The sequence below is a fragment of the Ailuropoda melanoleuca genome, chromosome 5 (assembly GCF_002007445.2).
Source record: "Ailuropoda melanoleuca isolate Jingjing chromosome 5, ASM200744v2, whole genome shotgun sequence".
In the NCBI taxonomy this organism is placed as follows: Eukaryota; Metazoa; Chordata; class Mammalia; order Carnivora; family Ursidae; genus Ailuropoda; species Ailuropoda melanoleuca.
The window spans coordinates 62034104-62049914 of NC_048222.1; the positions used below are offsets into that span (position 1 = coordinate 62034104).

Genomic DNA, 15811 nt, shown 5'->3' on the forward strand with positions numbered 1-15811 from the left:
AATATAGTAGCTCTGTAAATCAGATTCTACCCCCTCCCCAAGAATTGCCACTGTTGCTTGATAAAGGCTGCAGGTATCTGTTTCTTTAGTGACTTTTCCAAACTGTTCTTTTTTGCAAAGACTGTTTTCCTTATTGTGTGTTCACCGAAGTCTCTGTTCCATCCTATCTCCAGTCAGCCAGTGAACTGACAGAGATTTCCTTAAATTTCTGGATCCAATACGAAAAGTGAAGAGAAGAAAAAAATATAAAGAATTTTCTGTCTCTTTAAATTCCCTCCACCATCTCTGCCAAGAAAGTCACTTCAGCCCATAGGGGTTGAAACAATGGCCAGTCTCTGTGTCAGCCTCTCAGTGAGATCCAGACAGAACTAATCATATGGTCCTGATTTTTGAGGACAATATCTTTATTACCCATCCTGGTACCACTAAGCTACACCAGAATTATGGGCAGCCACCCCCATAGCTACCTGCTATAGGGCTGGGGGATAGGGGATGGTAGCCACTACACAAAAAGCCGAAATTCATTGAAATTTACCAGCCTCTTTGTTAAGCACTGCTGTGGTTGCTGCAAGTGTTCACTTAGATTCCAAGTTCCAAAATAGTTGCTTCAGATAGTTCTTGCCAGATCAACAGTTGTATTGGTGGAGGTAACAATTCCTGGAGCTTGTTACTCTACCATCTTTTAGGATATCTCTCCTCAACTTTTTTTTAAAGCTACAGGAGGCTTTTTTTTTTTTTAAGCACTCTAACAATCATCATTTATTCATGTATCTTTAAACAGTATTTTACATGGAGAATTGTGGTCAGTACATCAAATAATACTGTTCTCAACTTCATAAACAAGTAGTTCTCTTAGAAATATCTTTTATACATGTGTCTTTAAGCACTTTCATGTGCATTACAGTGAGGTGACCACATTCTCACTGCAATAACACTGAAGAACCCTTTTTTCCCCAAGCAGGATCTTATATGGAATCCCACTATAACAGTAAAACAGGTAATAACATTGTGGCTCAAGTTTAAACGTGGGTACTAGACAGAGGAGTACACCTCCTTAGCTTTTTTTGATACCATATTCCCCCCTACCTCAATCAAATTAAACACTAAAGCAGTGTTTCTCAGACTTTCTTTTATCTTCCTCTTCCCTTTCACCGATTACTTTCGAATAAAAAAAAAAGTCTGGATGATAAAGACTGGTGCGAAGTACAATAAACAAGTTACACTATACTCATTACTAATATCATGTATGAATTACCTGTTAGTTACTTTTGTAAGAAAACAGCATGAGCTTAAACCATGATACTGTGTGATAAAATAATGTCCTGTAAAGTTAACAGTTTACACTTATCTTGCTATAATATGATGTAAGTTATTCAAATAACATAAATTCATGAGCTGCACACCACCAATATAATGTCCCTGAATGGAGAAATTATATTCATATCCGCCCTAGCCATTGGTGTGTGAATATTTCACATTTGAATCACAATGTATCATGTCTTAAAAATAGTAGGCCAAAATTACTATTGATGCAGTTATGTATCCTTGACACTCAGGTGGCATCACACTACCACCCATAGCAAATCAGAGTAATAATGATGACATGAAATTAGCAGTAACTTGTAATTAAAAGGCAAGAATCTCAGCAGTCTGAAAATCAAAGCCTATTCAAAACTGCATTGATGATGTACTGGTAATACAGCATCTTTTTCCCAAATTGCAGGAATTCCGAAGCTCAGTTAGGAGTTTCATAATATTGAGTAAGCATTGTACAGCCGCCAAACTTCTCAATTAACTTAATTAGAGCTCTCAGGAAACACAAATAACTCTTAAATTTTGTTGAAGGATGCCAGTTAGTAATTCTAATGAACTGCCTTGGCTTACAAAGTGACTATTGTAGTCCTTAGTCATATGTTAAATAACTTGCTGTCACTTGAAGAGGCAAAGAAAGGGATTGCAGTTGATCATCATTTTGAGGGTTTGAAGAGCCCTTATATGGCCCACTCTGAGAATCACTGCCCTACAGAATGACTAAGGAAATTGTATTCTGTTATAACCGTTGCTTTGAACCCTCAAGCCAGGATGTTTAATGGGCTCAGCAGGGGCTTAGGCAGCCAATACTCCCACCTCTGTTACTAGATAGAATTGATCTTGGTGTCAGTTTCCTTGCTGTTTGTCCCATGCAGATTAAGTTCAGCCACCTAAAGAAATGGTTGAGCTATTTACCTCTCAGCCCTCAAACATTAGCTAGATGATTTCAGAGATTGCATGCAGCTCTAAATGCAATGATTCTCCTAGTCTTAGGGCTGTATTGCTATCACAGAATCCCAGCGCATAGGTGTTATCTTCCCAGCATTAAAGAGTATCACTGTTGGCTCTTAGGAGGATCTGAGAGGAGTGTTAGTCATTAATCACAGTGAAGATCCCCCTGGTTGATATTAAACCTACTGGTTTCAAGTAAAGTGAAAATAAATCTTATGATCTCTTCCAGTTCTATTGTCACGACCAGTTTCCATTAAGACTGAGCCATTTCTACTGTAGGAGGGTAAGCTGCCCAGTTACTATACTTTAGGTATCACCCCTATTTTCCTCTATAGGATATTAGTGACTAGGACTCAGCCCTCCTGCACTAAAAGTGAAAGATTTTGGCTTTATCCAAAAAGAAGTAAATTATGTCCTTCCCCCGGAAGTGAAAATAGTCTCCTCATCTCCAGGAGACAGGAGTGGAGTACCTATGCACAGAGTCCTTCTGCTCCTATGTAGATATTCTTATCTTACCTGAAAAACGAGGGATCAGAGAATAAACTGTTAATACCTTATTGGAGGTGGAGATTCTTTTGGTGCTCTTTATTCTGACCCCATTGTAAGCCTCATTGGATCTCAACTTAGTGGTTGCATTTATTTATTACTCACCAAATAAAGGAATTCTTGATGTCTCTAGTATGTCCATTATAAGGCAGAGATAAGAGTGTAGAAAGCTGCTTATTTTGAATAGCCATTATCGCTTTAATTCAGAGAATGATACCCCTCTTTGAGGGGCGTTATAGCAAGGCTCTAGCATGCTACTGTATAAAATGGTAGATCTCAACGTACTGCTTGGTTCAAGCAAGTCGACTCTGTCACTTTATCCTTCCTAAAGACTTGCTTTGTTTCCCAGATAAAGAGTGCGTGAACTCTAAGACTACAGTCTCTCATTTCAACCCTAAAGATCTCAATACTTAAATAAAATGGACAGGAAGTGTGTCCGAACCCTTTCTGCACATTTGTGATTTAAAAAAAAAATTGTACACCTAACAAGGTCATATTCCTCTAATATTGAGGACTTAAGCTTGACTAAACCAATCCAGAGGAGGGAGTTGACTGTAAATTGGTCATGTCAGATGAAGACCAGACTCTATAATAAAGTATCTCAATCTCAAGGTGTATTTAATTGCCAAACTATGGGAATTATCAGGGCACTGTATATTTAAAAATAATTTTCCTTACTGTGGATTAATCAGGAGGTTTTTTGTTGTTGTTGTTAAGTCCTTATTAAAGAGAAATCATCTAATTAAATGTTTTCTTGTGTTTTGGGGAGCCTGGGAGGCTCAGTCCATTAAGCGTCTGACTCTTGATTTCTGCTCAGATCATGATCTCAGGGTTCTGAGATGTAGCCCTACACTGCGCTCCGTGCTAGGCATGAAGCCTGCTCTCCATGCTGGGCATGGAGCCTGTGTGGGATTCTCTATTTCTCCCTCCCTCTCTAAATGAATGAATGAATGAATGAATGAATGTTTTCTTGTGTTTTAAGAGCTTTCTTTGCTGCAAAGCAGTCAGTGATGAACACAATTCATTGCTAACTGGATATATCATGCTTTTATTGTTTCTCCACCGTACTGAATGTTTTCTTCCCCTTTGAGGTGCCCACGGTCTGCAGATGATGAGCGAAAGCACCCTGTCCTCTGTCTTTTCTGTGGAGCCATACTGTGTTCTCAGAACATTTGCTGCCAAGAAATTGTGAATGGGGAAGAGGTTGGAGCTTGCATTTTTCATGCACTTCACTGTGGAGCTGGAGTCTGCATTTTCCTAAAGTGAGTAGTGAGTGTTCTGGAAGCTTCATAATGAATTTACAGAATCTCGATCCAACCTGGAGGCTGTTATGGTAGGACCGTGTGTTGATAGGAAATGGTCTACAGAAATTAAGAGTATAGTCCTGTTATTCACATGAAATTGCATTTGAAAAGATATTACAGTATAAGTTTAAAAAAAAAGGATTCTGTTCACATTTTAATTATTTGTGGTATATTTTAAGCTTGATAGAGTTTGTATTGATTACTCTGGTGTTGTGTAACATTCAGGTGTGGTGAAAGGGCTTGGAGTCCTAACACTTACATTTAAAAAGTACCTATACAAAGTTGTCCTTTGAATATGTTCATTTTCTTCATTTCCTCTATCAAGCAACCATTTTCCCTGGTCTCTCGCAAAAGACTGAGAGTGGAACAATAGTTACTTCATGTTTCTGAAAGAAGAGTACAAGTTCCCTGAGAGAAATGAAATTCAAAGTGGAGATGTGCTTTTTCTTTCCATTCTCACCATGTAATGTAGTTTCTATTAATCTAAGCCCAAATATCTCACTAACTATGGAATATACAATTATTGCTTGTAGGCATCTGTTGGAACAATGGGAATGAATTCATAGAAGCCACACCCAAACACCTATTTTCTTCTTTTAGGAAACTTGCAGCATATAAACCCACTACCTATTCCAACTGTTTATTTTATGTCACTCTGCGGTGCTAATCCCTTCTGTACATATGCACAGAAACATTCTTTTTATATCTTCATTTCTAAGCTGTAAGAGTCCCGAATAACTTCAAAGTGGCAGTGGTTCTTTATAATTTGCACTGTTGGAGGCTGGCTCTAACCAGAAATGGCTTGACACTTCCCTAGCTGACCTCCTTTTGGGCCCAAAGTTAATCAGAACAAGAGATGTTGTTCTGTCCTTCTATTAAGCTCCTTCCCCAGTCTAGGTTGTAGGTTGGGAAACAACAGAAACAGCCTCGGCCATCATTTTCCAGGGTATCTGTGGCTCAAGTAGGACAGCTTCCTTCCCCTCTTCAATATATTCAGTCAGTATTAATGGTCCCATTTCCCTAAATCCATTGATTCTCTCCCATAACTTCAATAAAAATAGCAGTATTCACTCTTTTATTTAGACAAAACACAAGTTAGTCTATTTGTCTATGTTTATTGTCTTTATACTGAGTTCCTAACAGATATTGGCAATGTCTTTTCTCTAGATTAACTTTCATGTAGTGCCTGTCATTTGCATACATGCACTTAATAATATTTCCTGTTGTTTGTTTTGTCCTTCAGAATCCGAGAATGCAGAGTAGTCCTGGTTGAAGGTAAAGCCAGAGGCTGTGCCTATCCAGCCCCTTACTTGGATGAATATGGAGAAACAGACCCTGGCTTGAAGTAAGATTGGTTTGTTTATGTGTCTTTCATTTTAGTCACATTATTGTACATGGACGGTGACAGTTCTTTAAACACAGAAACTAATGTTACATATTGAGAGATATTTTTAAATAGGTGGAAATTAAAAATATTAAGTATGATACCATCCTAAATATAGCACGTAATTTTGAACAACTTTGTGCTTCTTCAGAATGTGAGGGTAATACTTCTCTAAAATTAAAGATACCAGCCATCCTAATGTTTGATTGTTATTTTTAATCAACCTTTCTTCAGAATTACTTAGAAGGTTTAAGTGTGGAGGTAGTCTTTGGGTTAAGGGAGAAAAGGTGAAGGTAGTTAATGACTGAGGATAAGATCTGAGTTGTTCCAGAAAGGTGCAAAGAAGCAGAATTTTTTACCGAATTAGGCAACTTGAAAATACCCAACCAGTGGAGACACTTGAGTGCCTCTCTCCATAATTGCAGCAGCCAAACTTTAATAATTTTGGATTAGCTGCTCCACAGTGTTATAAACTGTACAAACTTAGAATTGATGTGGAATAGTTTTGTTTAAATATTTGCTAATCACCAGCAAATTTGTTATGTCATAAGGACAACAATAAGCAAATATTTCCGAGCAGCAGAATATAATTTGAGGGCTTAATGTTATACCTCAGACTTAATCTCCACTATACAAAGACCAGAAATCAAAGCTAAATAAACTGTATGAGACCAAAAAGCCATTAAAGCCCCATCACACTAACTACCCAGAAAAAGAATAGAACTGCTTCATGTTATAAACCTCACATTTAAGCGGGGTCTCATAATGCCCATGATCTACTTTGCCTATTTTCTGAATAATCAAGGAATAAATTTCTGCTTCATCAGCTAACTAATCTATTAAGTTCATGGTGATCAGTGGTGAAGGGAGAATATCCCTTTTAAAACTCTGTCCTGGTGATTCCTCCCAGCTCTAGGAACATCTCAAGAGTGTGAACTAGGGGCGCCTGGGTAGCGCAGTCCTTAGGCGGCTGCCTTCGGCTCAGGGCGTGATCCTGGCATTCCGGGATCGAGTCCCACATCGGCTCCTCCGCTGGGAGCCTGCTTCTTCCTCTCCCACTCCCCCTGCTTGTGTTCCCTCTCTCGCTGGCTGTCTCTCTGTCACATAAATAAATAAAATATTTAAACAAAAAAAAAAAAAGAGTGTGAACTAATTTAGGCAAGAAATATGTGGCAGTTATTTGATTTGCACTTACATGTTGGTTGTTTTGTTTTTTTTTCCCCCCTGAAGGAGGGGCAACCCCCTTCATTTATCTCGTGAGCGGTATCGGAAGCTCCATTTGGTGTGGCAACAACACTGCATTATAGAAGAGATTGCTAGGAGCCAGGAAACTAATCAGATGTTATTTGGATTCAACTGGCAATTATTGTGAGCTTCAACTCTGCCTTGGGACAATCACAAATGAAGACAGTAATGAAGATCGATTCAAAATTATGGAGATCTTTCTGAGGGCTGGGGAAGGGTTGGAGGGTCTTTTGCTCTATGTCCAGATTCACATACATCAATAAAATATTCCTTAACGGAGTATTGCTTTCAATTAGTGAAAATGTGCTTAAAGGAGAAAAAGGACATTGATTAATCTGTTTTATGTTCCAGAACACTAAAAAATGCTTCTTTACCCCCAGTGTCTGATTCTGCTATTTCCAGAAAACTCATTTCCCTTCATAATCTGTCCCACTTCATTTCATTTCATTCGCCTGGTAAAGGAAGTCACACTAAGCAGTTGTAGACATTTTTAAATGTTGGTTAACTCTCCTGCAGTTTTGTATTTGGTATCCCCCACACACCCAGGTTTAGTTTGGCTGACATTGAAACACTGACAGGATTCTAATCTGTCGTCGTCTTCCCTGCAGCTAAGGAAGAATTGCAGAAACCATGCAGTATACTTCAACTGAGAAAGTTTTCAAAAGAGTAAATTTTTTTTTTATTATTTCTCTTTTAAGGAAGTACCCCTAATGTGCCACTTACTGTTTCAGCCAGAAATTTAAAAAATCTTTCTATGGGCAGAGTTACCATTTCTAAGGCAAATTTCTACTAGTGTAGAAAAGCTTTTTTCCCCACTGTAGACCTCAAGAGTAGGATAGGATAGGATAATGTATTCATTATTCATCCCTCATGGGCCAGAGAAACTGTAGTCCTTACCTCTTACCGCAAATAGCTTTCTTGAGTTTTTAAAATTATACTTTCTATTTTCCAAAGGCCAATTTCTAAAATGAATTCACTTATCTCATTTGTGGCACCATTCTCTCTGACTCTTAAGAACCGGACGCAGTTCTGATGTAAACTATCTCTAGAATGAGGGTAAGAAAATTCCCCCAATGAATGGAGCATGGCAGCTGTCAATTAGAACAATCAGATTGAAGACAATTCTGTAACCTTCTATGTCTTTGTAAAAGACAAATCCTTCATTTGTTAATCTGTGTGCAATCTTTTCATAAACTCTGGTTTTATGACTAGTACAGACAACCAAAAAAGCCATGTGATCAGTGGTCATGTGTCTGTTATAATATGCTGTGGTTGAGCCATCTTGTTTATAAATAATAGAGCTCTCCTAAATCTGTGCATAGACTTCTTGATTTTTGGCTTTAACTTTTTATATCGAGAACTTGTGATAATAAACAGCAGACAGAAGATAAATTGAAACCTTCCATTTTAGCTTCTGTTGTCTCTGGAATAATGTTAGGAGTTTGAAAGACACATTCAAAGACCGTCTAGTTTTGCCTTTGGTGACTACTCATATATGTGTGTAAGTGTTTTCCTATCTTCTTTTTGCTCAGCAAAGGCAAACAAATAAAAATACATTTGCAAAGTGATGGTGCACATTTAGGGTTAGGTTTTTTGGTATTTTTATGTAAAGAAAAGGTGGGTTTTGCAGTAAAGGATTGGCATGAACAGGCATCAGAAACACAATCATGATTTTCTACTTGAAAAATTATTATTCAGAAGGTATCAGGAAACATACAATTCCACTGGACAATTTGTAACAATTGATGAGTGAGGATCATAAAATTCAGTATTCAGCTTGTCCAATTTGCCAGTATGATTAAATGATTAGAATATCTTCCTTTTTTTCTGATAGAATTTTTTTGGATGGATTATCTGACTGGGAACTCTGAGCCAGAATAGGCAACAGAAGGTGCTGACTTCTGCTCTGATTGGCCCCAGTTTAGCAAAGATAAACTGACTTTTTATTTCTAGTCTTTTTATATTCACTTCATAAACCCTGGGGTTAAGCTCTTAAGCTGCCAGAGGGACTACCCTGCAATGGCCAGTCAGACCTTTCCTGCCAAAGAGCCCATTTCATATTGAGTTCCACTTTTGAGATTGATTCAGACCCCTGCACTGGAGACAAATCTGTGTCTCAGTGCTGCCCCCCACCCTAGGGATTTCTAATTATATTCAAATATCATAGTGGTTTGCCTTCATCATTGCAAACAATTTGATTATGCTTATGGAGTTTACTTACAAATGAGCAAAAAGTCACTTTATTTTCATTAGTGTAGTATGTGGAGGAACTGGTTCAACAGGATGGCTCCAAAACTGTGTTTTTTAATGTTTTTGGTGAGGGGCTGACAGGAATTTTAATGATAGAGTGAAGAAAATTTATCTGTATAATTAATTTATTTTGCTGGTGTATGGGCTGTGAGTTCACCCATTAGTGGTCATTTGTCATTTCATAACAACTATGCATTTGGTTCACTGTGATGACGATCTGTATCTAGTGACTGCGACATGTTTATACCACTGATTCAAATTCCATCCATGATGAAGTTATACAGTAATGCATATATTGATATCTTTTATTGCAAAATGTAAATTTAAAACTTGTATAATGTTCTTGTGCTTTTTGAAATAAAATATATGTGTATATTTACAAAGAAAAAAGGAACTTCTCATGTTTGGGGATTTGGGTTTGAAGTATAAAAATCTGTACCTAGAAAGAAGCTCTAATTAAATGTTACCTCTGCCAGCCCAGACAAATTCTTTAAAACGCAATAGATATTGGGGGCGCCTGGGTGGCTCAGTCAGTTAAGTGTCTGCCTTCAGATCAGGTCATGATCCCAGGGTCCTGAGATGGAGCCCTGTGTCTGGCTCCTTGCTCAGCAGGGACCCTGCTTCTCCTTCTCCCTCTGCCTGCTGCTCCCCCTGCTTGTGCGCTCTCTCTCTCTCACACAAATAAATAAAAATCTTCCAAAAAATTAAAAGACATAGGTATTCAGTGTAATGGTCTCCAAACTTCCTGACCATACATTCTATCAGTAAATAATTTTTTAGCATGCACAATACATATATATAGAGAGAGAATTTTTTGTATTCAGTATGGTACTAATGTATTAGGTACGTTATAAACAATTGCCCAAAAATGGAGATTTAAAAAATCAGCTGAAAAATAGAATATTTCTATTTAAATATCTTCCAAGTAAATCTACGCCTCTCTCTGGGTACATACACCCCACTGGGGACACAGGTGTCTGGAGCAGCACCGTCCGGGGAGCTCTGCAATGATGGGAATGTTCACTGTTCGCACTCCAGTAGGATAGTCACTGTCCCCATACAGCTATTGAACATTTTGAAATGTGGCTAGTGCAACTGAGGACCTGATTTTTTTTTTATTTTTTTTTATTTTAATTAAACTTAAATCATCATGTGTGGCTAGTAGCTACTATATTGGAAAGCATAAATCTAGTGTAATGGTTCTCAGACTTGACCGTGTTAGAATCACCTAAAGAGCATTAACAAAATAAAAATTTCCAGATTTCACCCTTGATCCTGAATTAGAATCTCCTGAGATTGAGCCTTTACAAAACCATTATGATTTCTTTATTTTTCTAAACCATTACTCTTAAAATTTAGGGCTTGCTTTCTTTTTACGTCAGTGATTTTAGTCTACATGCCGAAGAGCCTCAGAGAGAAGAGTAGATCAGAGAGGGGGAAGAGTGCCGGACTTGGATAGTTGTGATATTTCGAGTTGCTGTGTAAGTTTCATTTAAGGAAAGGGTACCTAGAGTTAAAACAAAAAGTCATTGCTTTAGTTTTAAGATTTTATAATATTCTAGGAGGGTAGTAGCACTGAAGGCAATGAAGAAAGTGTTTTGGTTGTGAAATTACAAGGCACTCGGAATTAGCAGAAGAGGTCACTACGGAGTCCTCTCCATGCTTACATTAGAGTAGCTGAGCGCTACTAGGTAAAACAAGTCATACAACCAGGCAGATTTTCACAATTTGTTGAAATTTAAAACTTTTGGGGCACATGGGTGGCTCAGTCTGTTAAGCATTTGACTCTTTTTTTTTTTTTTTTTTTTTTTTTTTTTTTTAAAGATTTTATTTACTTATTCGACAGAGATAGAGACAGCCAGCGAGAGAGGGAACACAAGCAGGGGGAGTGGGAGAGGAAGAAGCAGGCTCATAGCTGAAGAGCCTGATGTGGGGCGATCCCACAACGCCGGGATCACGCCCTGAGCCGAAGGCAGACGCTTAACCGCTGTGCCACCCAGGCGCCCCAAGCATTTGACTCTTGATTTCAGCTCAAGTCATGACCTCAGAGTTGTGAGATCAAGCCCCGCTTTGGTCCCCACGCTGGGGTGGATCCTGCTTAAGACTCTCTCTCTCACCCTCTGCTCCTCCCCACCCGTTCGAGCAAGTGCTCTCGCTCGCTCCCTCTCTCTTCCCCCCTCCCTCCCTCCCTCTTTAAAAAAAAATTAAAACTTGTGTACAACAAAGAGCACCATTAATAAAAAGATACCCAGAGGTAGGTGGTATGATCACATCAAGAGTACAGCTTCTGAGTTTCCTCGAAACTCTTCCTGAAAACCAAGTACACTAACCAGGATAACAAAAGAAAAAACCCAAAGTTTAACAAAGCAAGGCAGCAGGAAATCTCCGTCAATCCTGAGTATGGGCAGATACATTCACAGCACCAACAGCAGCAGGGCTGTGCGGTGGAAGTGGTGGAAAGAGAGGGGAGACTGAGTTAAGAGTTGCAGAACTGGATGCGTCTGGGTGCCTCAGACGTTAAGTGTCTGCCTTCGGCTTAGGTCATGATCCTGGGGTCCCGGGATCGAGCCCCACCTCGGGCTCCCTGCTCCATGGGGAGCCTGCTTCTCCCTCTCCCCCCTGTTCCTGCGCTCTCATGCTACCTTTCTCTCTCTCTCAAATAAATAAAATCTTTAAAAAAAAAAAAGTTGCAGAACTGAGAAATTGCAAACCACCCCCAAGTGGGAAGAAACCCACTCAATAGAAAAAATGGACACTCAGGACTGAGAATTACCAGCAGAGCTAACTGAAGTCCTCACATGCTGTGAGCATGTGTGAAAAACTACTCTGTCTTGAGAGAATCAAACACGGTGCTGGCAGTCTAAGTCCTCTACATTCTTAAAAATAACCATTAAATACTGCCTTCATTACAGAAAGAGCCCCACCCCATGGAAAATTGCTAAAAACAGAAGCCAGATTAAGAATGGCAGTAATACTGTGGGTGAGAGAGAAAGTTCAGATTGTATGCAAATTGGATGAAAGAGCTAAATGTGAGACAGGAACCCATCAAAATCCTAGAGAACACAGACAGCAATCTCTTTGACATTGGGTGTAGCAACTTCTTACTAGACACATCTCCAGAGGCAAGGGAAACAAAGGCAAAATGAACTGTTGGAACTTCAAGATAAAAAAAACTTCTGCACAGCGAAGGAAACAACAAAACTAAAAGGCAGCTTTTGAAATGGGAGAAGATATTTGCAAATGACGTATCTGATAAACGGTTAGTATCCAAAATATATAGAGAACTTAATCAAACTCAACACGCCCAAACTAAATAATCCAATTAAGAAATAGGCGGAAGACGAAAAGACACTTTCCAAAGAAAACATCCAGATGGCTAACAACACGTGAAAAGATGTTCAACATCACTGATCATCAGGGAAATACAAATCAAAACTACAATGAGAGACCACCTCACACCTGTCAGAATGGCTAAAATTAACAACACAGGAAACAACAGATGGCTGGCAAGGATGCAGAGACAGGGGAGCCCTCTTACACTGTTGGTGGGAATGCAAACTGGTACAGCCACTCTGGAAAACAGTATGGAGGGCCCTCAAAAAGTTAAAAAAAGAACTACCTTATGATCCAGCAACGATAGAGAATAAACTGAGGGTTGGTGGGAGGGAGGTGGGTGAGGGATGGTCTAGATGGGTGATGGGTATTTAGGAGGGCACTTGTTATGATGAGCACTGGGTGTTTTAGGTGAGTGCTAAATCACTAAATTCTACTCTTGAAACCAATATTACTCTTTATGTTAACTAACTAGAATGTAAATAAAAATTTGGAGAAAAAAATAATCTATTAGAAAAATTTGGCATTTAGGGGCGCCTGGGTGGCACAACGGTTAGGCGTCTGCCTTCGGCTCAGGGCATGATCCCGGCGTTCTGGGATCGAGCCCCACGTCAGGCTCTTCTGCTGTGAGCCTGTTTCTTCCTCTCCCACTCCCCCTGCTTGTGTTCCCTCTCTCGCTGGCTGTCTCTATCTCTGTCAAATAAATAAAAAATCTTTGTAAAAAAAAGAAAAAGAAAAATTTGGCATTTAAAGATGTAAGTACATGAGAGCACTAAGTACCTGACATTAAAAATAGAGGAGGTAATTCTGAGCTGTGAAGCTAAGAGACCCATCCCTGTCCATTTGACAAGCACCTCCCCCTGATGGTCCAGAAAATCCATCTCATTTAAAAAATAATAGAACTGTGCTGGTTAATTTTATGTGTTAACTTGACTGGCCTAAGGGATGCCTGGATAGCTGGTACAATGTAATTTCTGGATGTATCTGTGAAGGTGTTTCTGGAAAAGATTAGAATTTGATTCAGTAGATTGAGCAGAGAGATCTGTCCTCACCACAGAGATCTTTGGGTGGGCCTCATCCAATCCACTGGGGGTCCAAATGGAACCAAAGGTAGAGGAGAGATGATTTCCTTCCGTCTCTTTGAGCGGGGATGTCTGTCTTCTGCTCTCAGACTTCAGAGCTCCTGGATCTCAGGCCTTTGGACTCGGAGTGAATTATACCACCAACTTTCCTGGTTCTCCAGATTGCAAACTGCAGATAGGGGGACTTCTCAGACTCCATAACCGCATGAGCCAATTCCTATAATGAATCTGGTGTGGGGTGCCTGGGTGGCTCAGTTGGTTAAGCATCTGCCTTTGACTCAGGTCATGATCCTGGGATCCTGGGATAAAGTCCCACATAGGGCTCCCTGCTCAGCGGGGAGTCTACTCCTCCCTCTCCCTCTGACACTCCCCCCTCCCCCCCATGCTCTCACTTCCTCTCTCTCAAATGAATAAATAACAAATATTTAAAAATAAGAAAATGAATCTCGTGCGTGTGTGTATTCTGTTGATTGTGTTGAGACAAACCTAATTTTTAAGTGGGCAAAATATTTGGATATTTCTCCAAAGATAGACAAATTTCTAATAAATACATGAGAAGATGCTCAACGTCATTAGCCATTAGGGAAATGCAAATCAAAACCACAATGAGAAACTACTTCACATACACTAGGATGGCTATTAATCGACAAGACAGACAGTAACATGTTGGCAATAGGATGTAGAGAAATTGGAACCAATTTCAGGACTGCCTGTCCTCGCTTTGTATGGTAATGCAAACTGGAACCATACAAAACATTCTTGATAATATGGAAAAGACTGATTGTTCCATGGTCTTTACAAATTGTAGTGGAAGCAAACTCTCCAAAGTGTATAGGGAAATGAAAATAGTGAAACTAACATTTATTAAGTACAGTGTGATTTATAGCATTAGAAACATTGAAAATTAGGGGCGCCTGGGTGGCACAGCGGTTAAGCGTCTGCCTTCGGCTCAGGGTGTGATCCCAGCGTTATGGGATCAAGCCCCGCATCAGGCTCTTCCTCTATGAGCCTGCTTCTTCCTCTCCCACTCCCCCTGCTTGTGTTCCCTCTCTCGCTGGCTGTCTCTGTCTCTGTCGAATAAAGAAATTAAAAAATTAAAAAAAAAACATTGAAAATTAAAGTGTTTTATTTATGTTTTAAAAACTTACCAAGAAAAAAACATCAAGAGTGCTTGCCTTCTTCTCTGTGTAATTTATGATACAGAGTGAGCATCTTTTCTACGCCTTGGCAAATTGTCATTCTTCTAAGTTTGAATCTGCCTCCAACCTTGTATCCTTTGTGTTTTCAGTGTTGTGAAATACTTCCAGGGGTTCCTTTCATGGGAAGTTTTGTGCCAGTATCGTTCTTTTCTGGGATGTTTGCCATAAGCACTTATTTATTTCAATAAGTTTGTCTTCGCTAAGTTCCTCTGACAGCATATCGTGAGTCTCTCAAGCAGCAGCAGTGTCACAACCCCTCAGTGTACTGTTTCTTCTGTAACTCCTGTATAACTTCGACATTTATATCTGACCCAGATTTCACTTCCTGCGTTCTCACTTTAGCGTCTTTATTGCACTTTTATCTTTGTTGGCCAATTCCCTCTTTTGATTATCAATTTTTGTGAAATGTCTCATGGGCTTATCACTGGGAGACAAGGAGACAACACAACTACATGCTTTGCTCCCTGTCCCTGAACTCAATAACAGACGTCCAACGCTAATCACCAACAGGCTTTGAAAGAAATGACATAATTGATCACTGATCATGACAAGTGTTGTTATTTAGTGATGTGTGAAGGGAAGAGCTAGCTGCAAAGTTCACACCATGCAATTACAATTAATGCACCATCTTAAACGAAATTTGAACCATTGTTGTTGAGGGACTGGTGTTAATTGAATTAAAACGCGGTAACTGGAAATTTTGCATATAGGAACCATACAAACCGAGGACCCATTGTATAGAGCAGCAACTTTTATAAAGTTTTAAAAAAAGGATAAATAGACACATTAATAAAGAAGCTTTAACAAATATCTCCCAAACCTAGATAAAGTAGACAAAAAAATGTGTAAGGATCTAGTAGACCCAAACAACATAGTGTGGTAGCTGGGTTAGGTGGGTCCTACAGTAAGCAGACACTGAGACAGATTTGGGAGCACAAAAGGATTGCTGCACGAATCCATTCCATTACAACTGGGCAAGGGAGTACCAAGAAGCGCCCAAGCAGATCTTCTGAATTCCACAAGTAGTCCTCTCTTTATCTGCTGCAGCCCTTACACTTTCCTGCTGATCAATGCCGATTACTTCTGCCAAGATGGTGACTCTTCCTCTTGCTTGCTAGTCCCTGGTTATATGCAGTCCAGAAGGCCCAAGCTGCAGCCATAGTTGGTAGTCCAGTAGGATCTTTGCCAAGTCCTCTGGCAAGAGTG

The 15811-nt window shown here is 39.5% G+C and overlaps 1 protein-coding gene across 2 annotated transcripts in view; it reads left to right on the forward strand.

Annotated features, from left to right (window-relative positions):
- The window catches only part of UBR1 (ubiquitin protein ligase E3 component n-recognin 1), a 133940-nt gene extending 124559 nt beyond the window's left edge, over positions 1-9381 (forward strand). The window contains exons 45-47 of one of the 2 annotated variants that reach the window (XM_002913189.4): positions 3900-4070; positions 5356-5457; positions 6727-9381. In XM_002913189.4, the coding sequence (XP_002913235.1) occupies positions 3900-4070; positions 5356-5457; positions 6727-6868 (415 nt within the window). In that variant the 3' untranslated portion in view covers positions 6869-9381. Of the gene's footprint in view, positions 1-2491; positions 2546-3899; positions 4071-5355; positions 5458-6726 lie in introns of those variants that run through there. The other variant, XM_034661057.1, reaches the window with a different exon arrangement.
- The last annotated feature ends 6430 nt before the right edge of the window (positions 9382-15811 follow it).